This window comes from Phaseolus vulgaris, unplaced genomic scaffold (genome assembly GCF_000499845.2).
Source record: "Phaseolus vulgaris cultivar G19833 unplaced genomic scaffold, P. vulgaris v2.0 scaffold_41, whole genome shotgun sequence".
Lineage (NCBI taxonomy): Eukaryota > Viridiplantae > Streptophyta > Magnoliopsida > Fabales > Fabaceae > Phaseolus > Phaseolus vulgaris.
Window position 1 is genome coordinate 127,936 of NW_027174105.1, and position 26,349 is coordinate 154,284.

A 26,349-nucleotide genomic window follows, 5' to 3' on the forward strand; every position below is an offset into this window, starting at 1 on the left:
TTTTCATAAAATCACACAAGTATGCAAAAGAAAATAAAAATTCACTTTCAAACTTAAAACTGACTTCCGAATGGTATAATCCGTAAGTCAAATTTTTTCTACACAATGACTTTAAGATTATGTAATCTGTAAATCACTTTAGAACTGCAAAAATGACTTTCGGATTGTGTAATCCATAAGTCAAAATATTCACAGAAAAATAAATTCTGGATCCAGTAATCCGTAAGTCATATTAATACAACAAAATGGATTCTGGATTACCTCATTCGTAAGACATATGTGGAGTTTTAAAATCACTTTCACATTATGTATTTCATACTTCATTTTGGTACCGAAATACACAATCCGAAAGTGTTAATTTGGTAGGTCCAAATCTGGTATACCTACAGATTATCTAATCCAGCACGCTTTGCTTATGATTCGAATTATGTGATCCGTTGATCCCCGAATTAATTAATCCATAAATTACTATTTAACGTACAAAGCTTACCGAAGAATGAAAATGACAAAATCACTACAGTGACAATGCCGGCACCAGCACGATATACCAACTACCACCACCTTCTCAAGCACCATTTCAAGGACTCTTTGCACCCCACCACCACACGAAGTGCTGTCATTTTCACTCGCACAAAAAATGTAAAAGAACATTTTAATTTTTATCTTTTTATTAAAGGACAATTTTGATATTTTAAAACTTTATGAAGGTGCTGAAGAAATCATGGAGGTGCAGGAAGAAGCTGTCTAAAATGTACAATGCCAATCTAATAACAGCAAACAATTGTTGTCCTAATAAGTGAAAAAAAACCCTAAATTAAATTGAGCCATGTCATACCCAGTCCAATTAAAATACTATAAATTAACCTAGTAATATTCTGTAGAGAAAACATGAACCTAATAACTGGAAAAAAAAATAGAGAACTCATGAACCTAATAACTGAAATAAAAAACCCTAAACCAGCACAATTAAATTTTTATAAGTAACCTAATAATATTATAATATTATTATTAGTTATGGTTCCGCAATTTTTCCGCATTTGATTTCCATAATAACTTTATAAAAGATTTTTAAAGTCTTCGATAATACTGCAGCACACACCTTATCTCTTCACCGAGTATATACTGTTGTGGACATCCATTCATCGTCAATCAATGGCTGATGACCCATGACCATGCAACAAGATAACATTGAAGTTACGTATTACTTTTCCCTGAGTCTACATTGCAACGTAGCAGTTCTCGAACTGGGCGGAAATAATTCAAATAAGTTGTCTACGGATAAACTTGAAACATTAAGGATTTCAAGGGGATTGCTTTATTTATAAAAGTAGGACATTGACATAGGGGACATGTTTCACTAAATTCAAATGGCAACTATATCATTTTCTCTGAACCATTTTACTTAATGCAAGTGGGGGAACATAGCATGTGAATGCAGGCACACTGCACCCGGGCCCACGCAAAGAGATGCACAAAATGGTAAGAGCAGCATGCAGTAAAACAATGGACTTACATGGCAAAGAGCAGAGCTAATAAAGAATTGCTAAATATTGAAAAAAAGAAAAAATGATTGCATAAATTCACAATTACAGCTCAAGCTAATTCTGCCCTATTATAGAATATGAAAAGGAGCAAAACTTTAGGTAGCACACAAAACACAACTCCCGATCCCCATCTCTTTCGCATTTTCACGCACCGCAGGCGCCTGATGTTCCCTCTCCTGTTAGAAGAATAATCCCTTCTTCTTTACTCTCCTTTTCTCCCCAGGCTGCAGAAGAGAAAAATACAGAAGGAACCTTCAATATACTCTTCCATGCTAACTCAAAATATTATACGCTAAAAACAAATGAAAAGAACAAAAAACACAGAAATAAACAAAATACATGAACAACAAATGGAGTAAAGTAACATTCTTTCTGGCTTTCCAATACAACTCTCGGAATTGAAGCAATAAGTCAGAATCATAACCTCATAAAGCTCAGTTGACTTCAAAAATCAAGGGAACTAAAGAAATCTATTTAAACAATTGTATACTACCCAAGCAGGGAACATATGTCATCAATGCTAGTTATTTATAGTTTCTACATAAGCAGTAGAGTTCATCGTTAACAATAATGACTGTCTAAATTGAAACAAATTTATTATGTTGGAAAACTCATGCTCTCTACCTTCTCTCATTATTATTATTATTCTTTTGGTTTACCAACAACCGTAGTAAGGGTGCATGGGCGCATGCCAAGTCAAGCACGAAAAAAAAAATTGGAAGTGTTTATCAATGACATGCCAAGCAAACTGAAGGCGAAATGGAAAATTTAGGGTATAAAAACTATGGCCTTTTTATGAATCAGTAAATAAATTCAGGAGAAAATTTATGTATACCTTCCTCAGGATGAATAATCTCAAAGTGAGCACAATGGTGTCTCTTGCACTGCAAAAAGAATAAACATAAATACTATTAAAAGCAGAAGACAGAACAGAAAAAAATTCAGAAATAAACAAACCACGCGACATTACGAAGTGCTACTTGCAGCAACTTGAAAACTTGACGTAGGACACTTCTCTAAATTAAAAAGGTAATTTCTCTTATTGCTTAGAGATAAAAAAAAATTATTCCAATTTCCAAGTGCATTTTAAACAAATTATTAGTATTAACATATTACAAGTTTATTCACTTGTCTCGTTCTCTTTCTCCATAATAATCTTTACACAATTGGGGTTCCACCAAGTTGACAGTGGGGAGTAGGGATCTGAGCAGTATTTAAAAAAGAAATAGAATTTTCAAATATATAATGAAGAATATCTTCACCGCTTTTTAACAGACAACAAAAATTAATTGTCATCCTCAGTGACAGAAGCAATAACTGGGATTATTACTTCTCAGAATTGCAACAAACTTTAAGTGATGAAGATTACAAAACTAAACGAGTATATTATTACAGAACAAAAAAATTAAAATTCTGCTCAAAGCTGTACTAAATTTAAAGAATAATGCAGATGTAACCACAAGCAATAAGGCACAAAAATCATGTTTGGCTACTGATATGAAGTCTCGTTTATCAAACACCTAAGGCCTATGGCTATTTTCTATCCAAAAGACTGTTCACAGAGAGAACGGAGACTGGACTTTCTAGTGTCTTTAAAAGGGTTCAAAATTTTGAATTTTTAGGTCAGTTTAAGTTTAAAAGTTATGCTGTCATCCAAGTCAATGATATATGTATTACTTAATTCGAGTAAATAAAACTGAACTGCAACTAAGACTTCTCTGAAAAATTATTCCATGTCCAATTATTCATAAACATACATTCATACATAATAAAAAAAATGTTTCAGCGTTTAACTTGATCACTTTCCATAAGCAGATAATAGAATAAAACAAGATAGTGAAATCTCCAGAGGGGATCAGTGTTCTAGTTGCTGAAACAATTGCAGATGAAACACCCAGCAACTCTCATACCAAGACATGTCAACCCAGATCTTATTACTCAATTAGAGTAAAAAACCTGACTGCATCTAAGAATCCTCCTAAAAAAGTATTCCATAAACATACATTTTTACCTAACAACATCAAAAGGTTTTCAATTTAATATGACCCCTTTCCATTAGCAGGTATAAAACACCGCAAACAGATAATATGATCTCTTTTCCAGTAAATAAAGAAGTATTGCACATGAACATTTTACAGGTGCAAGTTTTAAATACTATTATAACAAGACAACCGTGAGAATACTTACCCACTGATCTCTGTGGAGTTATTTTCTGCTTTTAAAAGGTGTTCAGCACCACTGGAACCAATAATAATGAATTCTGAAGGATGTCCATATGGAATCGCAACCTACAGAAGAAAATGAAGAATGGATATATAAAAATTAGCTAACCACTCAAGATCATTAAATATAATATATCTCAACAATTAAATCCTTTTTCAATAATTAAAAAATTTTGTCATCGAGAAATAAACAAGGTTCAAAAATCATTTATTGTCAACTTCACAAACTCTTTTTGGCTTTCCTGACTATCAGGTGAGATAACTCCAACCAAAGGTTAGAAAGTTCAATAGACGACAAATTTGGCAATATCATACTTCTTATAACTTAAATTAAACATTTAAAAAGTTCTATTATTGAGAAATAAGCAGGATACATAAATGATCTATCTGATGAGATAACTCGGTTCATCCAACACAATCAATAAAGTTGAAAAGACACCTTTTGCAATTTAATGCTTCTTACAATTTCTGGTAGTATGTAATCACAATCTGACTATTATTATCGATATACTCAAACCTAATTGCCTTGAGGTTAAATACAGTGAATTGCTATAATTACTATTTTCAAACACTAGGCCATACTGCCAGCATGTTTTGCCAAAGATTTAACCTAACTCAGTCTTAGAATGTGAATTTAAGTCTAACTCAATCCCATAAAACCAGCTAGTAATGTCAGGATTGTCCTTCACTAACGTAATCTTTTCAGACTCTATTTCTAGCCATGTGAGACTTGGGTTCTTTTCAATATAAGGAGTTTTCACGTAAGGAAATAATAGATTTTATTTAAAAAAGGGAATTACAAATGAATTTTACTTCGTTTCCTAAATAATAAACTAGCTAAATATTCATACAGAATATCAAAAAAGAATAAACCATCATACTTGGGTGGACGGTGAAAATTTTTCTGTGATAAGAACTCCATTTGGTCCACTGCATTTTATACTGTAACCTTCCCTCTTAATGGCCAATGTAGCTGGTTCCCATATATCAAGATATCCAGTCTGAGATATCAAGCCAAAAATATTTATGAAACTGTTAGGAGTTCTTCATAAAGAAGACTGATAAGTGAAAAGACACTGACATTTTGAGGAAAATCACAACAATACGAAAACTACTTTCATTGAATTACCGAATGAGAAACTTTATATGAAGCATGTCCACTATAAAAAGCCTTCTCAATGTGGCTCTGCATTTCAGGATCTGAAAACAAATAGCAAAGGAGAATAACTCAATAAACTATTTATGACTTGTCAAAATTTGCAGCCCTATATTTGAAGATAAGAAGGGAGACAAACGAAAAGCTATACAACAATTCAAATCAAGACATGTAGAACACATCCAAAGCAGACAGGTCAGTTAAGACTAAATTGCTTTTAACTTTTCTCATGGGAAGATACTATCCTCCTTGCTTCTAATCTCTTTTATTCTAATAAAGTATTCTATTATAAAATTAACTTTTGATAACTTTAGCTTAATGAATGCATAAAATTTGAAACAATATCCCTCCTTAAACTTATCTGTCTTTGTTGAAAAATTCATATAGAGTAGATATATACCAAATTATAGTATATAAGTATATGCAAATTCTACCTTGCAAACTAGTTTTGTGAGTTGAGTTAGGTTTGAAGTCCACATTCTAAGATAGTATCAAGGTTATCCCAACAAGATTTGTTAGGTCTATCATGACACCCGCAAATATCTACCTTTAAGCACGAGATGTTCAATCCTCAATGTGAGTCAGTGTGTTGGAGATCTCACATCGACTAGAGATAAGGACATTCCATAATATAAGTGGGTGCAAACCTCACCTTATAAACCGGTTTTATGAGGTTGAGTTAGGTTTAAAGTCCACTTTTTAATATGGTATCAAAGTCATTTAAAGTCTATTCTAACGAGTGTTTGTTGGGTTTATCAGGACACCTGGTATCGAACCATTATCAAACCACCATAATATATAAGTGGGTGCAAACCTCACCTTATAAACCGGTTTTATAAGGTTAAGTTAGGCTTAAAGTCTACTTAATAATTAGATATGACTAAACTCAAACATATAAATAGGTACAAACCACACCTTGCAAACCAGTTTTGCGAGACTGAGTTAGGCTTAAAGTTCTTTTTCTAAGAGTTTCAAATAATGTTAAAACACACACTAAAGACACTCACACAAACATGGAAGAAAAGTGACAGAGAACAAAGTCTATTTATAGTATCAGAGTCATTTAGAGTTTATCCTAGCAAGAGTTTGTTAGACTTATCAGGTCAATGGCTATCAGACCACCCATTATATAATCCCACACACAAGTTGGCAGGTTTTGTCGTGAAGGGACAAGTTGGCAGGTTTTATCGTGAAGGGGGTGTGTTGGAGATCTCATATCACATCAACTAAAGACAAAAACCTTTAGTATATAGCAGTGTTATCACTTATCGGCCATGGCGGATTTCGGTGGCGGAATTCCTGACCACCGCCACAACAAGGCGGTGGCGAATCGGATTTCTCATGGCGGCCCATGGCGGCCGCTATTGCCATGTCGGAGTGCTAACGGATATCGGAGATATCGAAAAAAGCGGAGAAAAGACGGGAGTTGCGGCGGGGCTGCGCTTAAGGAAGAAGGGCTTGCGGCGGCGCTACAAGTAAGGAAGACGAAGCCGCGACGGAGCCGCAACGGCGCTGAACGTAGGGAAGATGGAGCCGGCGACGCATGACCTAACCCTAAGGCCCATTTCAACTTTAAACTAATAAAATTTAAATATTTAAATGTTCTGCAGCAGTGTGCCGCTGAAACCCTAATAAAAAAATCACAAAATACTTAAATTAGGCTTTTTGGGCCTATTTAAGTTTTTGGGCCAAAGGCCCATTTCAACTTTAACCTAAAAAAACCCTAATAAAATTAAATATAATTTAAATATTGAATGCTTTGCAGCAATGTGCCGCTGAAACTCTAATAAAAAATCACAAATTACTTAAATCAGGTTTTTTTCCCCTATTTTGGGCCCATTTAAAACATTATAATTACACACCACATTTTTTATCTATGTGACAGCCACTACACTTTCATTATTTTTGTATTTTTTGAAGTTATTTATATATATTTATATTATAATTGTAATGCTTCCGCCATAACCCGTTATGTTGTCCGTTATAACTCTGTAAAGGGATTTTGGGATCTCCGATAACACTGGTATATAGTAGGTGCAAACCTTACCTTGTGAATCGGTTTTGTAAGGTTGAGTTACACTTAAAGTCAACTTTTTAATATGATATTAGAGTCATTTAAAATCTATTCTAGTAAGAATTTGTTGGGCTTATCAGCTCACCCACTATTCGACCACTATTGGACCACCCATAAATATATAGTCACACATACAAGTTGACAAGTTTCAGACGAGGAAGAAGATGTTTGAGATCCCACATAAACTAGAGATAAAAACATTTTATGGTATGTAAATGGGTGCAAACATCACCTTATGTGTGGGTCTGCATGTCCAGTCAATTCAAAACCAAGAGATTGATCCACACAAACCTCCTCATCTATTGCCACGCTTAAAAAGGTTCAATTTACATCAAGTTGATGCAATGGCCAATCTCAGAGTGGTTGAAGCAACCACTAGGTTGATAGTTTCAATTCTTGCCCACTTAATTGTAATTCAAATGAGCCTTTTGTAAAAAACCATTTGATACTATCCTAGTCTTGTAGTTTGCAACTTCTCCAATAGGTTTTACCTTCACTCTATAGACCCACTTCACTCCAATGGCCTTTTGTAGTGAGGCAATGTGACAGTAGCTACCACTTCTAGTTTTTCTCTACAACCCTTTACTCTCCCTCTATTGCTACCTTCCATTAAGGATCCATGATTGCTTGATCAAAAGATATTGGCTAAGTTTTAGCCAAAAGAGAAAAATGTTCTACGTCTCTATCTTCATTCACTGCACACACACGAAAATTGATGTAAAACCTCCAAAACTTTGAGGTTGATGTTTGTTTCTATGAGGTCATTGTGGCTAAATTCAAAACTATCTCTAGAAATATTCAGACTACACATCAAGTTGTATTGGTACAGCCAGTTTATCACTTTTAGTTGTAACTCCAACCTTTACTTTCATCAATGGAACATGCTCAACACTATTGTTTCACCAACAGGGTTGTACAATTTGTATGCACTCGTTGAATGGTACCCAAGAAACACCATTGGCTCTCCCTTATAATCCAACTTCTTTCTTCTTTAGTACACATCTAAAGCAAAGAGAACCAAATACATATAGACGACTTCCTACAAGTTTTCTTACCGACCATGCTTCCTCTGAAGTCACATTATTCAGCTTTAGTTGGACTTTGGTTCAAAATATAGGCAATCTTGGATACAACTTCTCCCCAAAACTGATTTGGCATATTCCTCCCTTCAATTTTTCCATTATGTTCTTGAGTATATGGATCAGTAAACCCATCCGTTCTAAGAACTTTGATCACATTACTTCCTCACCATTGTCTTGAACCCTCAAAACACCTCAAATACCTCACCTTTTCTTTTGGTCTACTCAAACTCACAACTTGTCAATAACGTTGTAAACAAAAGAAATAATGATTACCTCTAAGTGAAAGTAACTCCAAAGAAAATGCTTCCAATATTGTTTTAGTTGCTAGAACATGGTACTAAAAGGACTTTCTAGTTTATTTTCTTATGAGGCAACCTTTCACATGACTCCTTAGCTTGCCCTCTAGAGGGCTAACCATGCACCATCCCTTTCATTCTCAGTAGACTCGAGCCACTAAAATTTAGATGCCCAAACTTTTGAAGACAAAGCCAATTTGGACCTTCCATAGCAACTGCAAAAGAATAACCTTCATCAATCAAAACTCCAATTTTAATTGTTTTGCTCTTTGATAATGGACCAACAAGATCAATTTTCTCTTGCTACGATAAACACTCATCATATTCTACACCATATTCTTGGCATAGCCTTTCTCCAAAAATTGCACAAGGTTTAACAAATTGGCCTTCATTTGTGCCACATAAAGACAATTTTTTAGGAATAACCATTTTTCATCTTATTAGAAAATGAACTTAAGTCTAACTCAACCTCATACATCTAGTCTGTAAAATGATGTTTGCACCACTTATAGTGTAATTTGGCCTTATCTCTAGTCGTTGTGAAATCTCCAATACATCTCTTCTTTAAATCAAAACTTAGCACATTCCTTTAGTTGTAATATTGCTATCATAGCATAACTTCACAGTTCTTTTGACTCTTTCATCAGGATTAGCAAACCACTCTTTATGTCCAATCATGTGGTTTGAACACCAAGTGTCAACTTACAAAAAATTAAATTTTGTACAATCCAATGTTGCCACCATAATAAGAACCAATGTTATCACTGTTCGGTTATGGCGGAAGGCAGTGGCGGATTTTTTTACCACCGCACAACCAGATGGTGGCTATGCGATTTTCCCATGGCGGCCGCTTTTGGCATCTTGGGGTCTTGAGGAAAACGAAAATATCCAAGTGCGGTGAGCTAGTGTGGTGGCAGCGATGGCGGCGTACGCTGTGATGGCAGCGAAAAATGAAGGGACTGTTGTGTGCGACGCATGAAGAAGATAGAAGACCCTAAACCTAATTTTGAAAAAACCCTAATAAGTTTGGGCCTTTGGCCCATTTCAACTTTTAACTAATAAAATCCAAAAACCTTAATTACTCAAATTAAAATTTGAACGTGTTGTGCAACTGCAAGTGTTGTTAAACCTAATTAAAAACAATATAATCATTGCAATCCCCAACACATTATCTATATGTATATACTATATTTCTTTCAATCACAATGCTTCTACCATAACCCGTTATGGTTTCTGTTATAACTTTATAAAAGATTTTTGGGGTCTCTAATATGATTTGTTATCTAATATCAATAACACTGATAAGAACACAAACTAAATCATAACACCTTCTGGCATTTGAGCTTCAGCCTCCTTCACTTGCTTTCTTTATTATTGTGTAAAACAACCCCATTTTTCTAATAATACTACATATTCCTCTTATTGATTTTTTTTTGCCCCATTCTATTTTGATCACCTACCCTCTTGCCAAATTCTCCACAACCTCCATTCTTCATGGAGTTGTCACCACTAGAATTTTGATTTGAGAACCTGTTGGAGCCTTCACTAGAATCTTTCACTTTATTTTTCCATTTTCCCTTCTTATTTTTGTTGCCCTCACCATTTCCTCAAGAGACTTGTGCTTGGAAAGCCTAAATTGCAACTATTTCAGCACTTCTCTTAAGAAGCCTTTGTTGTTCATGATTGTTGAGAAAAGAGAAACTGAGAAATGATTTAGGTGTGTTTACACCACAGCAAAGTTATTCAATTTATAGGGGTAAAATATAATTACAAAATATTCAGTTACCCTATTTAAGCTAATAACATCCTAATATCAACAATCACTATATTTGTACAATTCTAACAAATCTACAAGATTCTGACAATCCCCTCGAGCTAGAGCATATAGCTCATATGCACCAAGCTTGTTGTTATGTATGTAGTTAATTAGAGGACCCAAGTAGTGAATATCTACTAGTTCATTGTGAGAATTGACAAAGCTATGACTTTCTCTCTGACAAAGTGACAATCAATTATAATATTTTTCATCCTTTCAAATCATATTTTTACACTCCCACTCGAAGTTAGAGTATATGTATCATATAGGTGAAGTTGTTACAAATGTCATCGACACAAGACCTCTTGAGAGACTTAATGAACATTTCAGCCAGCTGGTTATTGGAGCTAACAAAGTAAATAATCTAACACATCTATACTATGTGGAATCTCCAATATTTGGTGTTGGTGTGTAATCTCATATCTTAAGTCTACGTAGGATATCCAATACTTCTAAAAAAAGACTTCACAAACTTAGATACAACTAATAGTTCTGTTCTATATGACTTCTACTTATGATTTTTTAACTGTTTTTAGTTTTAATTGTTTGCATTGAACACTGTGTATTGTCTATATGATATATTTGTAGTGATGTTTTAGTGCACTTGAATCTTGCAGTTTGATACAAAATTATAATTCACGATAGAAAATATAGCTCAGCGATTCATGACTTGAATCTTGATTCAATAACCTTGGTCAGAACACTAAGGACATGTTTGGAAAAGGGATTTACAAGGAAATGGGAAGGAAAATGTATGCTTAGCATTCCTCTTGTTTGGGAATATTCTAAGAGGAGGAAAATGGAATGGAGACTTTAAATATCCTCCTTACATGATTGTATGACTTCTCCAAAAGTCATGCATAGGTGTATATTGGATTAGTGTTCTGAGTTTCTTTTAAGATGTGATCATTTAATCATTTAAATTTAACCAACTCTGCACTTCCTCTTGCACACTATTAGTAGTTAACATCGAAAATAGAGTTATCAAAAATCTGCTATTGCAGCACTATGGCGGAAATCGGTGGTGGAGGTTATAGCTTGCTACCACAACATGGTGATGGCAATGCGGGTTTTTCACGGCAGCCCATCGCGTTTGCTTTGGGTGTGGCAGAACAGGCATGGCAGAAGTTGCGGAGTGGCTGCGTGGTGCCCATGCAAAACAAAGGAGTGGCAGCACAGCACCCATATGAACTACTCCACCCTACCCAAATTGAACCAACAGCCTCCTTCGTTACTGTGCAGTCCTGCTGCCACTGACGCCTGTCACCATTGCTGTTGACGCCACGGCTGCTGACTGCAAGTCCACACCCACATTATTGAACCAGCAACCTCCTTCATTATGTTTTGTTGTTAATTTATGTTCTGAAGTTGAAATTTGTAGTGTGTTAATTTGATTTTATTGTTATTTGAATTCCTAGACATGATATTATTGTTAATTATGATTATCTTTCATTATTTTTGCATTACAATTATATTTCTGGACTTTTAAATTATCTATATGTATTTTATTTTTTTGTCCACAATGCTTTTGTCATAACCTGTTATGGCTTCAATATATATTCATTAAGGGTTTTTGGGTCCATGATATTTTCTGTTATCTAATATCAATAACACTAATCCACAAATGCATAAGACTAACCATTCATTTCCATTATCTTACCCTTGCTTCTCTCTTGAACCCTTCTCTGTGCCTCCTAACTATCAAACATACCCTAAATATAACAATTTCCTTCTCACAAGTCACAACAACAACCATCATGCCCTTTTATATATGTTTTTCATTTTCTACAACAGATAATTACGTGACAAATGACGGCAGCTTAATCACAAAAAGACTACAGTGGATAAACCTGATGCACAACACTTCTCTATGAAGTAAACCTTTCAAGTTACACAGCAGGCAGCAACAACTGAACATCAGAAATATTATAATACATATACTCACCACAAGTGATCTTTTTGCTATCATTGGCAAAAACCTTCACAGGTTCTCCCTACAATCACAGAGAATGCATGAGATTCAGTATAATAAAAGGCTAGATAACCACTAGCAGAAAATCAAATGCTGTCTAAGTTCTAACTCAATTAAAATACACATCCATGAATTGTGTTTTAGCTTGTTATGCATTATTAGAGTATGTACTTAGCTATTCTGTACCATGTTAGACGAATAGAACAGGAGAGAAATGTTTAACAAACTGAATGGTATTCATTTCACTAACTTGTTGAAAAGAGAGGTTTACACAAGTATTTATATCTAACTACTTACAACACAAGAGATAGCTAACAGCCTTTACTAAAAAGGCTACATACAACAATTGTACATGTACAGAATAGCCAAGAACTCTAATAAGCATAATGCACAATACTCCTGTTCAAAGCACATTGGCCCTGCAATATTAAATAATCAAAGTACATATTTTTAATTAAAAAATACAGCATATAACATTGAAAAAATTTGTATAATTAAAAAATATGAAAAGATTAATTTACAACTAAAATATCCTTTTTTCAATAAAATGGTAGTCCTAAAGTATCACAATGTTAATTGTCATCCCAACTATCTTGGCACAGCAATTAACAACAACCATCTGCAGCACCCTAATCCATAAAAGAAAGGAGAAAAAAAACAAAAGTGGAAGGACTAGACCAAGACCCACCAAGAAAACCTATAACAAGGAAGTTGAAATCTATCTCTGAAAAAACCAGAATTGCAAAAGGTACATTACATTATCCCACCATGTACAGCACTTTGAGCTAATACCAAAATTGGCTAACTTCTCCGCACAATAGTTTCCTTCCCTAAAGATATGAGTAACATGAATCCTTGTGTGTTTTGTCTTCACCATGCAGTTAAGACATCTACTCTGCAATCTCCTAGGAACAATAATTGAATTTTTAAAATAGCACTAACTGAGAATCACATTCCAACCAGAGCCTAAACCATCCTTTGGTGAAAGCATTCTTGATTCCCAAAATAGCACCCATAATTTATGCATATAAGGCAACTTGCACCCAAGGAATTGTGAAAAATATCCCATAATTGATGGTTTTTTGTTCCTGAATATACCCCCACAAGCAGCAGTACCTAGAGAGCACTAGGCAGCCCTGTAGTATTGCATTTGACCCATCCAGTAGAAAAGCAGGCCATAAGACTGGTCTGATATCATAGATCCTTGACAGTAATTTCAAGCCAAATTTACCTCTGAATAAATCCTATTTTCAGACTAGCATGAGACTAAAATACAAGCTTAATACATCTATGCCCTATACAATAGGTCAATTTTGGTTTTGATTTGTAAACATTGTTTGTTTTAGTCCCGGTTCGATTCAAAAATTTGGATTTATTTCCTGTTGTTAAAGCACTTCTGTTAAAAGATGACATGGAAAACTAAATGTCATTTCATTAGTGACGAGGTAAAAATTCCAATTGAGATGCTGCTGTCATGGTTATCAAACTCGCGAGTCAACTCGTTGACTCGTCCGAGTTTACGTGCTCACTTTGCCTTACCGAGTTAACTCGGTAGTAAACTCATTTTTGGGGTAAACTCGGTGGACTCGGCGCGGACTCGGTGAAATCGCAGTGGACTCGCGACTCTAGTCTGAGTTGGCGAGTCCAATTGGGTTTTTTTTAAACCCAAAACGGTGTCGTTTGTGTTTACGTGTGGACTGCGTCTTCTTCGTGTTCTTCTGTGGAGTGCGGCGGTAGATCGAGCGGAGCGTGCGATGGTCGCAGGTGGTGGCGTCACGGTGGTCGCGGGTTGTAGGTGGTGGCGTCGCGGTGGTCGCAGGTTGCTGCTTGAGATGGGTGGTGTGAAATTAGGGTAGGAAGGGATTAGGGTTCTATTTTTTTTTTATTGGGCTGCTGCAAAATGAAGTGGGCTTGCTGCACATTAGTTTTTTTTGGGCAGAAGTTGAATTTGGAGGAGCAGTATATTTTTTAACGAAGGTCTGGGAGGGTGTGGATCAAATTCAAGTGAGGTCAATAGAACTGCATCTTCTAATAGAAGTAAAAATGCTCTAAAAAACTATTAATTTTTTTTAATAGGAAAGTAGACTCTTACGAGTTTACGAGTCGAGTCTGCGAGTCAAGTCTACAGAGCTCCCACGAGTCTACGTAGACTCGCGAGTTTGACAACCTTGGTTGCTGTTGAAAAAATGTGCCTAATAATTTCTCTACATCTTCCCCGTTTCTTCTTCCTCCGTCAAAGTATGACCCCTCTACCTCCCATAATCCCATCGAGTAATATATCAATTTAATCCACAAAATTACAATGACCAGTAATTTAGTCCCTAGAATTACAAAAATGTCATTGTGGTCCTTGAAATCACCAAACAAAAGTCATTTTAGTCCTTATTGTTGTAATTTTAGGGACTAAAATATCTCGATTTGATAACTTCAAGGACTTCAATGACCATGGTTTTATAAATCAAAGGACTAAAAGGACATCTTTATAATTGTAGGGAATAAATTGACTAGTGCTCATAACTTTTGGGTCTAAGTTGATGTATTAGCCTTTCGTTTTTCTTTTCTATCCTCAAATTTCTTTTGTACAGTAAGAAAATGCATATGGTAGTAGAATCGAGATACAAGTAGTGTATCGAAGAGCTGATATTATGAATCGTAAATCGTTTCGTATCGTGAATCGTAAGATTCATAAACATTAAAAAATTAAATATATACTTAAATATAAGACATGTATACATGCAAGATACAATAAATTATATATATATATATATGTGTGTGTGTGTGTGTATATATATATACCACACAATTTCACCAAAACAACCTCTAAAAAAAATAATGTGGTGGGTGCATACATGTTATTAAACAAATTCTGTTTATCTTTTTTTACTTACTCATTTTTTAAAATCCACACTGATTCACACAATACGGAATCGTTTCGTTTCGCAATTCAGCGATTCTTCATGCGAATCGCACTATACAGCTAAGATTCAGGGACGGAAAAGATTCTTCAAACGATTCGTATTGTGGGAGGGTGAAACCGTATCGTTTCGTACGATACGTATCGTGAATCGTAAGATACTAACTACTAGCTATTGTTGGAAAATCTGACATTGCCTACCTCAATTCTTGGAGTGCGGCTTATACATGTGTCGGGCAACTTCACTTAATATCAATTGGTTTTAAGATGAAATTTGACATGGTATCAAAGTCTATAGCTCATCTTGGCAATTGCTTATTATAGTAGGCTCACCTAGTTTGACAAGCATTTGTTCAGTGGGGTGTTGGGAAATCCTACATCGTCTGCCTCAGTTCTTATAGTACAGCTTATATATCTGTTGGAAAATTTCACTTAGTGCCAATTAGTAATAAAAAAAATTAGAATGAAATCTGGAAGCTGTTTCATATGCAACAACGGAAACTTGGCAGCTAAGTTTCGTATTAGCCAAAAGACAAAACAACCATATGCAGGAAAAATAGACTGGACTGTACTGTTTCCACTGATTTGACTCTCCTGTATTTCTTGTTTCATGCAGTTTTTCTATGTTTTCATTTCTTCTGCTCATACCTAACAGAGCATCTTTGGTTTCAGACTATGATCAATGGCAGTGGCACTAGTAGAAGAAATTAATGTGCATGCCATAGAGCAATTTAAATTTTGGAACTTCCAGGTATTGTATTTAGGGCAGTTGGGTTTAATTAAAATTCATAATGGTGCTGCAGCGGATAGAGAAGCTGAGCCCAGGGATATATGACTGTAATGTAATCATATAACTTTTGGGCAAATTTTGGCCAGAATTTTCCTACATATCACATGGATGGTTTGATTTTCTCTCAGTGTCTATTTCTTTTAGTAAGTTTTAAATCTTAACCCAAATGTTTGCCAAGAAACATTGCCCATATTTCTGCCAATGCACAACATACAACCCCACAAATTGCATCCAAGAACTTGGATATGACAAAGACTCAAATTTTCAATCTCACTCGAGAACAGGGATGCCAATGGTAAAGGATTTTCTTGTGTCAACTGATGAGTAAAGAAATTTGCATGATCGTACACATAGATATAGTACAAATGTTCAAGGTGCTTTAAGCGGATTTCTCATGTTCAGATACCTAGAAAGTTTTAAATGAATAAACATATGACAATATAACTAATTAGTCTTTGATGTCTCTTCATGCCACATTGTCATGAACCACACTACCACAGTGATTTGGGGGCATTATCAAGTAAAATGCTCTTGAAAAAGAAAGATGGTGATTAAATAACTCCTCTATCGCAACGAGGTTCACTCAGAACAAGGGGAATTAGATAGACAAGGAAATGAATGTGGTTTGACTTTGATCTATACTGGCTATGACCAGATGTCCTAAGGTGAGAGACAGAAATTCACCATGATTAAAAAATATTACAAAGAGTCACCACTCAAAGCTCAAACCCTAATCCCAGTATACCAAAATCAACAGTATGATCAATGAAAATTACAAACAGTAGTTGCTTATTACCACCATAGATCTACTTGAACTTCTTAATTCCTTGTTGGGTTGCCCAGGTGGCTTTTCCACATTATACCAGCTCACTTACTCTTTTTTTGCATACATGTGTAAGATTTCCATTATAGTAGTTGGAAAAAAGTACCTTGCGCTTCCTGTTATCCAGAGGTTGGACTTCAATGGCAAGCAATGTCCCAACATCATCAGCATTGACAAGGTAGGCAGGTTGTTTCGCCCCTACATTTGAAGCAAATCATGACTGAGTTCATCACATACCAGAAGAAAGGGAGAACATAATCCTATGCAGAAGTATAACAATACCATCAATATAATTGAAGGAACCATCTTCCAAATGCCGAATCCACTGGTAGTCCAACAGGGAGACAAGGTAATGTCAATTGTCAAATGCTTAGAATATATATCAAACATTAATATCTTTAAGGAAACAAAGCAAGAAGAAACAAGGTCCAAATTATACAAAAATAAAATGCACCTCAAAATTACAACTTGTAGTGCCATTGATGGAGTATCCACATGCCTGAAGTTCCCTTCCAGGAAAGGCTTCTCCAGAAATTTGAAGGCCCTCTATAGCCGGCAATGGATCTTCATCTGCAGCTGCAACATAATTTATTTAACTTGGAATAGCCAACAGCAAGGCTATGAATGTATAGTAAAGCTTAAAAGGCAGTTAATTTCTTACCTTCAGAAAAAGAAGAATTAGGTTCTTCGAGAACTGGTGGTAAATAAGGAGAATATGAAGGACCAGGGTCATCAACAGTGGTTGTATAAGGAGTGTTGCCAGAACTCCAGTTAGCAGGTGTTTCTCTCTCGCTATGAGTTCCATCTCCATCGGGATCATCAACTTCATTGTTGCTCACAGGCTCACGAAATGTGACCTGTTTGTTAGTCATTTCCTCTCCATAATGTCCAAGATGGGTATCACCCTGGGTAACCACCAGGTGGGTGGATGCATCATGGGCTGAGAAATTCCTGTGAAATGAAATGACCAATATATTTGAGCAAAGATGTCATTTTCCAACAGCCCAAAGAATGTAAAATTTTATCACGCTGTTTTCATTACCAGTTGAATATCAAAACTAAAAAATGCATACCTGCTGGTAAACATAGTTCAACTTAAGGAAATTAAGACATAGAAAACATACACAAACAGAAGTGAGAGATCATATAAATTAGCATTTATTATTTTATTAACAAATTACAGCCCTTCTCAAATTGTAAGATACAAACCAAGGTAGAATTTCTATTTTATCAACAAATTTTAATAACAAGCCGTGAGAGACCACATGGATTCTAGGTGATATTATAAACAAGCCACGCTAGATAACCATTTTTTTTCTCAACCAAGCAAAAATTCATTGTATCTATGTTGGAACACCTAGGCAATCAGAACAATATCCCATCCTGAGGCACCCATTGCTAACTAAGCAACCTGATCTTGGATAAATTTTATACAGCAGGCAACAAAGATAATCAATAATAGGAACTGAGCTACCAAACATGTAACACTTCAGAACAATTTTTATATAAGCCTACATGTAAAACTTCAGACAAAGAATTGTCTAAGCCAACTTGAAACCTAGATATCAAAGCCAATTATACAATGATCAACGTTAGAACAGTTACATACTGGCAATTTGAAACATTACAGAGGACAATAATTGATTTTCCTACTTGATAGTCTATAACAGAGGAAAGCTAAATGCACATTGATCACTGTTCCAATGGCAACTACATATCATGAAAAATGTTTCAATCAAGACCCCAATAATTGAATACCTGTCAGAATTAGGTCCGGCGTAATAAACCCCAAAAGCTAGCTCATGAGGTGAAAATTGTCTCAGCCTTTATAAGCTCTAATTTGGCCATGTCTTTATTATGTAGTAGATATGGAATCCCCTCAAACCTAAAGGTTGAATATCTACCACAGGGAGATTGTAGAAATATTTCCTTTAGTGCACTAGGAAAACCATGAGGCCAAGTAGAAATTTGGACAGGTAAGGATGGCCCAAGATCACATCTATGCTAAGCTCTAATACAACCTTAAATTTGAGTTGGCCCTACATAAATTCCAAAAACTAGTTCACAAGGTACGGATTGTCCAAGCTTTTATAAGCTCTACTTTGGCAATATATACAGTCAATGTGAGATCCCAACAATCTATAAACCACAAGTTTTCTTTTCTAAGATAGTTATTTCAAGAACAACAATAGAAAATATAGTCAACCTTAACATTTGTTGATAATAATGACAGTAATATCATTGGTTTAGATAATGATGGAGCCATAATGCTTTGTTTGGATTAAGGAGTGGATTTGAGATGATTTGAAGAGAAAGTGTGAAGAAAATGAGGTTGTTTATATTAAGGTAAATAGATAAAAAGTTTATGAAAGTTTGTGAGTGACATAACGGATGTGAGTGAAAGTGTACTTTTTTAATTGATAAAAATGTAAATTTACAAATTTATCCTTGTATTTGAAAATTATTGAAAAATTAATTTGTTTGATTTTTTTATATTATAATTAATTTTAATTAAAATATTATTACTTTTTAATAATTATTATTTTTCTAATTTATTTATATTTTTTATGTTTAGATTGTAATTTTAGTTTACATAAACATTATTATAATTTGAGTTTAAAAAGATAAGGGTAATAGAGTAAATTATAAATAATTAATTATATAAATATATACATACACTTGTTTCCTTGCAAATCCCTTCTAAAATGTGAAGAAAATTTAAAACTGAAAACGGTTATTGTGTTTTCTTCATGGACAGTAAAAGCCTTCTTTTCTCTGATTGGAAACAAACGGGCTGTAAAAGTTGCATGCAGACAAGTATCCATGTTTAACTAATATTTCATCAGCTAAGAATAGTGCCAAATATTGCCCTAGAAAGAATATTCTATCCACATCCACTTCGGTCAAATGAAACAAAACAATTTCATGCAACAGGACCACTTTAACAAAGATTCCATGAAAACAGAACCCACCAATACATTCAGTTCACAGTAGCAGTCTCCTTTTGACCAGGCTCACCTGCTTGCAAGAGGTGAATATCTCCCCAAATCATCAGCATCAACACCTGTTGCCACACCACCACTGAAGCCATTCTGGTGGCGACCCAATAGATTCCAATCAGTGCCTGCCTGAGCATCAACAGAGACATGAGGCTTTACTTGAGAGTACACATTCCGGGGTACCAGTTCAAGGCTGTTTTTATTCTGATAAAAAAATGCAATTATTTAGAATTTTATTTAAGCATATCAAAGAAATGGGGCAAAATTACAAAATAACATACAGAAGTTGTCAAAGGTGCACCAATCGAGTGAGATTGTGTGGCAACATTAGCATTGTTTGTATCTGAACGCCAAGGCATCAATTGATATTGCGACTCCTTTAGCTTTGACTGTAACAGACAAATATAACCAATAAAATCAATTCCTCTAGCAAAACGGGAAAGTTTAAACATTCCAAAATTTCAGCAACATCTACTCACTAGTGAAACTAAACTTGAACACAGATTCTATTGAACCATAAATCAAACCATAATAGTGCCTACAGGAATACAACGCACTCATGTTCTGCCCAACATACCTCTGTTAGAAGAAGCTTTTCCTGCAAATGTTTAAACAAAACCTGCAAAAAAGCAGTCAAAGAGACAACACTTTCAGTAATCATCAAATGACCTTTTATACAGAGATCCAAAAGACTTTTCCATGTAAGATATCAGAAACTGTTAGAGAAAATGAGGTGCTCAACTTAACTTTCATACTCCCACCACAGATAATGGAAGACAAAACAAAAAGCAGCAGAAGTAACCTTATACAACTATGTAAGATCAACCGTATAAATCACATCATTGGGTTCGACTAATACAAAGTTTCTTCTCTCTTATGTCTGTTTTCAATTTTGACAAAAAAGCAAAATATAAAACAACCAACGATGGCAGAGAAAACAGTAATGGACCAAAGCAGCTCAATCCATTAACATGCATATATGTTAGAGAAACCCCAACGAAGAGGCCATAATATTGTTTACCATGTCAGAGGCATATCTGATACATATGTAACTAAATGTGGATTGAAACCAATATTTTAAGTTTTTTTATTTCTTAAGCATATATGCCATTTTAAATAGAAACATTTTAGAGAAACCCCAGAAAAGGGACATAAAATTGTATAGCATATTAGTGGTATATCTCATACTGATGTAATTAATGTGGATTGAAATAATTATTTCAAGTATTTTATTTCATTTAGAAGTAAATATGCATTTTATCTTCCGCTTTCTGAATTATCAATGTATTCCATATTTTTCCATTCTTATTCCATTTAATTCACCACCTATTGCATTGTATTAGAAGAATACCTGGTCCTTGAGTCTTCCATTATTCTGTTTCTGTAATTCAATACGTTTTTCTCTATTCATATGTAATTCAATTGATAAAAGAGCCCAGCGTAAAATTTAAATAAAATGAGGAAAAGGGAAGTCAGATTCATGAATAGATCTGACTACCCTTCATCAGTCTTATTTCAACATAGTAAAGCTTCAAGGGTTTTTCTTCTTGGCAGCATGAGAAAGAGACACTTAAATACATCCAAGTGTCATATTTGTAGATTATACTATTATGTGCCTATACAAGGGTAGCAGCATCACTTAATTTTAAAGGAAACATATCAAAGCTGACCTTGACATTGCTAACAATAGATTGTGCATCGGCAACAGGTGGCTGCAGAGAGTATTCTGCAAGAAGAGGCAGCAAAGATGAAACAAATGTTGATCTTTCTTGTTGCGCATCCTGGCAAGAAAGGAAAATGCAAAAGCTTAAAAATTGATTCTGAAACACATGATAAACAGTACAAGTTACTGTCCATGGAGACTCATTGAAAATACTTATAGAAACCATCCAAATTTTAACAAACACCAATAACAAAGAAACAGGTAGGAAAAACAACCTGTAATGCATATGTAAGACGTATATTTTCTTCAATAATGTCTTGTCGGAATGACAAAGCTTTTGATGCAGCATCTACAAGGTCCTGTTGCTGTTGATCAAAGGCCTAGCAGCAATGTTACAAATGATTCATTAGCATATGCTCAATCAAATATAAGAAAGACCAAAAAAGAATAAAGATGCTTAATAAAATTCACAGCCATCAACCAAATTTAATGCATACCAGACGCATATATGCAATACGTTTCTCCAATAGATATTTATCATTGCGTATTTGTGCTTCCTAAAAACATGGACAGATTATCAGTCACTAAAATGAACATTGAGGTCAAATATTCTCTAAAGATCAATGCATCACAGCTTAAATAATATTTTACACCTTTTACCTTTACAGAATAATCTGCAAGATGTTTCCTTAATAGGATGATCTCTTCTTCATGTTCCTGAATCTTAATAGCCACATCCTAAATAAATGCACATATGACTCTAGAAATATCGAGCTCTTATTAAATATGAAATTTGAGAACTGAAGGTAGTACCTGCTTCAATAAGCTATTATTATTACTATTTACTTCAGCCACAGGCATTAAACCTTGCTGAGGTGAATAAAATCTGGGATCATGATCTCCTTCCGGTAGATGCCTATGACAAATACAGGATTCTAAAATTACACAACCCTTCTTCAACACTACTTACAGATAGAATAAATAAAATAAGACATCACATTATAGTTCTAATCTAACACTACAATTGATATTTGATATCACATACCTGCTTGGAGAGACTGACCTTGTAGATGGTGAAGACAACTGAGAGTAGCCTATATTATCCATAGGCAACTGGTCGTTTGGCTGTACTCTCAATGTTCCATTTATTTGACTGTTATCAGAATGGTCACCTGTATTGCCTCTGGCTGCATCCATTTGAAGTTTGTTATTGATGGACAATTAGTATACTGGTAAGATCAGCAAGAAAAGAGGCCCCTGTAAACATTCAGTTTTTATACTCAATTACCTATAGCAGGGCCTGATTGACGAGCTTCATAAGATCTGTGATCCTGATCCTTCCACGGAGCAACAAAACCTGATTTTTGCTCCACTGATTCTTTTTTCCTCTGCCAAAAAAGTGTAAATTGCGCAGAGATTTTAGTATTTTTTTAAAATTATTGTTTATAAGAATCTATTTACTCCTCTCAATTAATATTTCATATTTTACTAAAACTAATGTTACATTTTCCGGGGTCATAAATCAGGAAAAAGAGAATAAAACGCTTATGAAACTGAATAGAAGATAAAGTTTTAAAATCCAAATTCATGGAAAAGCATTGCTTTATGGAGCAGACAACTTGGTTTTGACCATGAAGCACATAATTCAAATCTTTCATTTGATTCATGACATCACTGTATGTGCGTGGAAATTAGAACTTCAAGTGCAAGAAGAACTATTCCCACATGGTAACAGTTTCTTCCCCTTGTTCATTGTTGCCTTCTTGGTGTACAACAGTAATCATCTGAAGTCCACACAGGCTGCAAAAATCATCACTGCCCATCTTGGATCCAGCTTAGGGAGTGATAAGGATTTTGATGGTCATGTCATGTCACACATAAGATTCAAGCTGGGTGGATGAAATGTGAAAAGCTTAAGAGATTATAGGTAATTTGTGGTCAAAAACCACCTACCAAAGGAAAATTCTACCAAAGAGCTATAATACCAATATTAGCGATGCTCTGACATGGAGAATTTTGAGCAGTGAAGCACCAACAAAAGCAAAAAAGAAAACAACTGTGGCATAATAAGGAGGCCAATGTGGACCATGGATGATGGATCAGTGGACATACAAGAAAAGATCAGAGTGGAAACAACTGTATCCAAGAGAATATTACAACTTTCTTTTAGTTAGGATAAGCTTATTATTAAGATAACAAGGTGTTTAATTAATAATATAACTTTTTTACTTTCAAAATTACTTCTACATTCTGAACTGCTCGCCCAAAAAATTAGAATATAATCCCAGTATATGTTGAGGGAGTGGGAAGCTTTACACCATTTATGTTCCTCGTAGTTTTCCTCTTTTTTTCATGTCTTCTTTTTACATTAAGGAGGATCACTTATCATCCAAACTCCTTGAAATTATCTTCTGAGTTAAAGAAAACAAAATTATCCAAAACACTCACATGTGTGTGCGTACATACATATACAATCTTGGACAAATATAAGTAGTCCAAGATTGCCCTATAATCTAGAGCTTGGACATTTGAAAAAGCAAATAGTGTCCTCAGTTCACCTAAAAATGCCACAGTTAGCAACTCTAACCCAAGTGAAACGAAATTCAGATTCAAAAAGCAGAGAGATAAAAAGCAAACAGTACATAACCAAGCAATCAAATGAAAAGAAGAAGAAAGTCTGTATTACAACAAACAGAGTAAATATTCAATAAATGAAGCAGATGCCATCACAGAATAAACTTACATAGTTTTCCAGTTCCTGAACTCTACTGAGAAGTTCAGACTTAAGCCGGTCATTCTCTTCTGCCTGTCAAAAGATACGTGTTGCATCATTAATATCTTATCTAACATGGTGTGATATGAAAGAAGCCACCATTTCATTGTAACAAAGTGAACCTACGGCCAGAACTGCAAGGGACAGCATTCTCCTTTTTAAGAGCATAATAGAAGTTGAAACCCCATTGGAGATAGCAATCAAGCCAGAAGAGGGGAAGAGAGAAAAAATCAAGAAGGACGACAAATGAGGTTCATACATTATCATCTTATTATTAAATACAAGCAATTTTTTGAAAAACGGCTTATGATTGTAATTTCAGCCACAACCTTATGATTTTTGGGATGTCCACCACTACAACACAAGCCACCACACTTGTGGCTGCATCGACAATATTTGTGTCTGCATAGAGTGCATTTGTCTGTAATTTTGCACAATATCGAGGACTGCAACTACAACTTAAAATGTTGATTAACAGTCATACTCTATCCTTACTGATAAGGGTTCCTAATGTCTCGTAGGCCCAAATTCGAGCATACTCTCTTTGGCTTCTCAATATCTAAATGATAGTCAGATATAAAAACTCCAAGCAAGCACTACGGCACATAAACGCAAAATACACAACTAAGTAAGCCATAATCAAAACATTGAGAATTGGACCGCATGGCAATACACATTAATGATAAAACCTCGTATGAAAATAATGAACAAGCGCCACCCAAGGAATCAATCTTATAAAGAAGCACGCGTTGAAACCAGAGTACCTGTTGCTTAATAGTGGCCTCGGCAGCTTCAACAGCCTTCATAACCTGATACAAGTTATCATTGTTGTTAGAAGAGAGGTTAGATTGATCATGAACTTGTTGTTCACTGTGCTGGTTAATACTCAAGCCCGATAATTTCTGGGCCAATTTCCCATCGTGACCATTCTCCATCCCCTTCTTCTCCAATCGCTCCCCCAAAAAAGAAGGAAAAGTCCCTAGGAATCCCACTCCCAAATCAATCACCAAAAAACATGAACCTAGAGGCCAGTCTAGGGTTACTTCAAAATCATAATCTTCATGAATCAGTGACTACTGAACCTGGAAACAGTTCCAGAAGTGCACCTCCTCCCTCGTAAAAAAGAAAAGAAAGAGAGAAAAAGTATTGGTAGCCTCGCAAACGGCAAAGAAATTGAAATTGGTGCAGCGTGAGAAAGCAATCGCGTAACGGGAAATCTAGAGCGAGAATACTGGGAATCGAGGTGAGGAAATGGAGTTGGGAATGAAAGGAGGTTTGAATTGGAAGGGAAGAATGAATGGGAGAGTTTGAAACCCTAAAAGAAGTGAAACAGATGAAAAATAAAAAGAGAAAAAAACAAAAGAAGGTTGAGGAAATGAAGAGGAGAGTGATGAATGAATGTGATGGTTATGAATGAATACTTTGATGTGGTCAAGGCGCGTGGTGGGTCTTCAGTCATAGGATTCATTCATAAGATATATTAGGATTAGTTTTGGTTTAACCAAACCTTTGAGTTCCCCTTCTCCTCTGTCTCTACAATATAATCAAACTTCAATAAAACAATATTACAAAAAATATAAATAAATCTCTTCCACTCATTCTCTCACGTCTTTCTATTTGGCTGCTTAATCCCTGCATGTCATCTATTTGCTTCCTTTCTTTTCCTCTCTCAATCATTTTTGTTCCGCAGATTAATAACATGGAAGATTATCATCACATTTCCTTTGGAGTGAAGTACAATTCACGACTTCAAGTTTTATTTCCTCTTCTTATTTATTTTAATGCTTTCATTGCCTTTTGCTTTTCATAATTTAGTTTATGCATGGCCTATGTGTATGAGACCTTTAAGATTTTGATTTTTTTTAAACAATCCACATCATAGAATACTATGCTCTGATATTAGAAGTTTCTTTCCTTTTCTCTTTCTTTTTAGCTTTAGAGTTCTTATTATCTTATGTTTCACCTTGAACTTGAAGTGTCTGATAAGTTTAATTACAATTTTCTTTCTGTTTTTCTCCCAAAATCATCAAGTTTTTGTGATGTACTATTTGTATATATGATGGAGGAAATTTATGAGTTAACACTATAATTACTAACAAATATTCAAGTAAATTATTATAAGATAATCATTAAATAAAAATTAATTTTAAAGATAAAAAATAATTAATTATTATATTAATTAAATTTAAAAATTATTTATAGATAGTATAAACTAATTTAAGTAT

The 26,349-nt window shown here is 34.8% G+C and overlaps 1 protein-coding gene across 10 annotated transcripts; it reads right to left on the reverse strand.

Annotated features, from left to right (window-relative positions):
- Positions 1 to 1,292: 1,292 nt before the first annotated feature.
- On the reverse strand, positions 1,293 to 25,848 carry LOC137817384 (uncharacterized). Of its 10 annotated transcripts, none has more exons than XM_068620677.1 (22): positions 24,889 to 25,848; positions 24,095 to 24,157; positions 22,640 to 22,739; positions 22,415 to 22,538; positions 22,165 to 22,267; positions 22,012 to 22,074; positions 21,849 to 21,908; positions 21,627 to 21,731; positions 21,359 to 21,469; positions 20,266 to 20,307; positions 19,970 to 20,077; positions 19,708 to 19,892; positions 17,351 to 17,640; positions 17,144 to 17,259; positions 16,972 to 17,014; positions 16,796 to 16,887; positions 12,136 to 12,184; positions 4,896 to 4,966; positions 4,648 to 4,767; positions 3,732 to 3,832; positions 2,380 to 2,428; positions 1,293 to 1,768 (listed from the first exon to the last, which is right to left on the reverse strand). In XM_068620677.1, exons 1-22 carry the CDS (start codon positions 25,057 to 25,059, stop codon positions 1,724 to 1,726), a joined length of 2,211 nt encoding a protein of 736 aa, XP_068476778.1. In that variant the 5' UTR covers positions 25,060 to 25,848; the 3' UTR covers positions 1,293 to 1,723. The 10 variants fall into 10 exon arrangements, with proteins under 10 accessions (XP_068476778.1, XP_068476777.1, XP_068476775.1 ...); XM_068620676.1 differs by having other exon boundaries at positions 17,144 to 17,265; XM_068620674.1 differs by having other exon boundaries at positions 22,012 to 22,089.
- Between the last annotated feature and the right edge of the window lie 501 nt (positions 25,849 to 26,349).

Excerpts from the sequence above, each read along its gene's own strand:
- LOC137817384 (XM_068620668.1), bottom strand. The coding sequence starts at position 25,059 with ATGGAGAATGGTCACGATGGGAAATTGGCCCAGAAATTATCGGGCTTG. Across the intron at positions 17,266-17,350 it reads TAATTCTTCTTTTTCTGAAG|CTGCAGATGAAGATCCATTG; the intron begins GTAAGAAATTAA and ends ATTATGTTGCAG. Across the intron at positions 16,888-16,971 it reads TTCCTTCAATTATATTGATG|GGGCGAAACAACCTGCCTAC; the intron begins GTATTGTTATAC and ends CTTCAAATGTAG.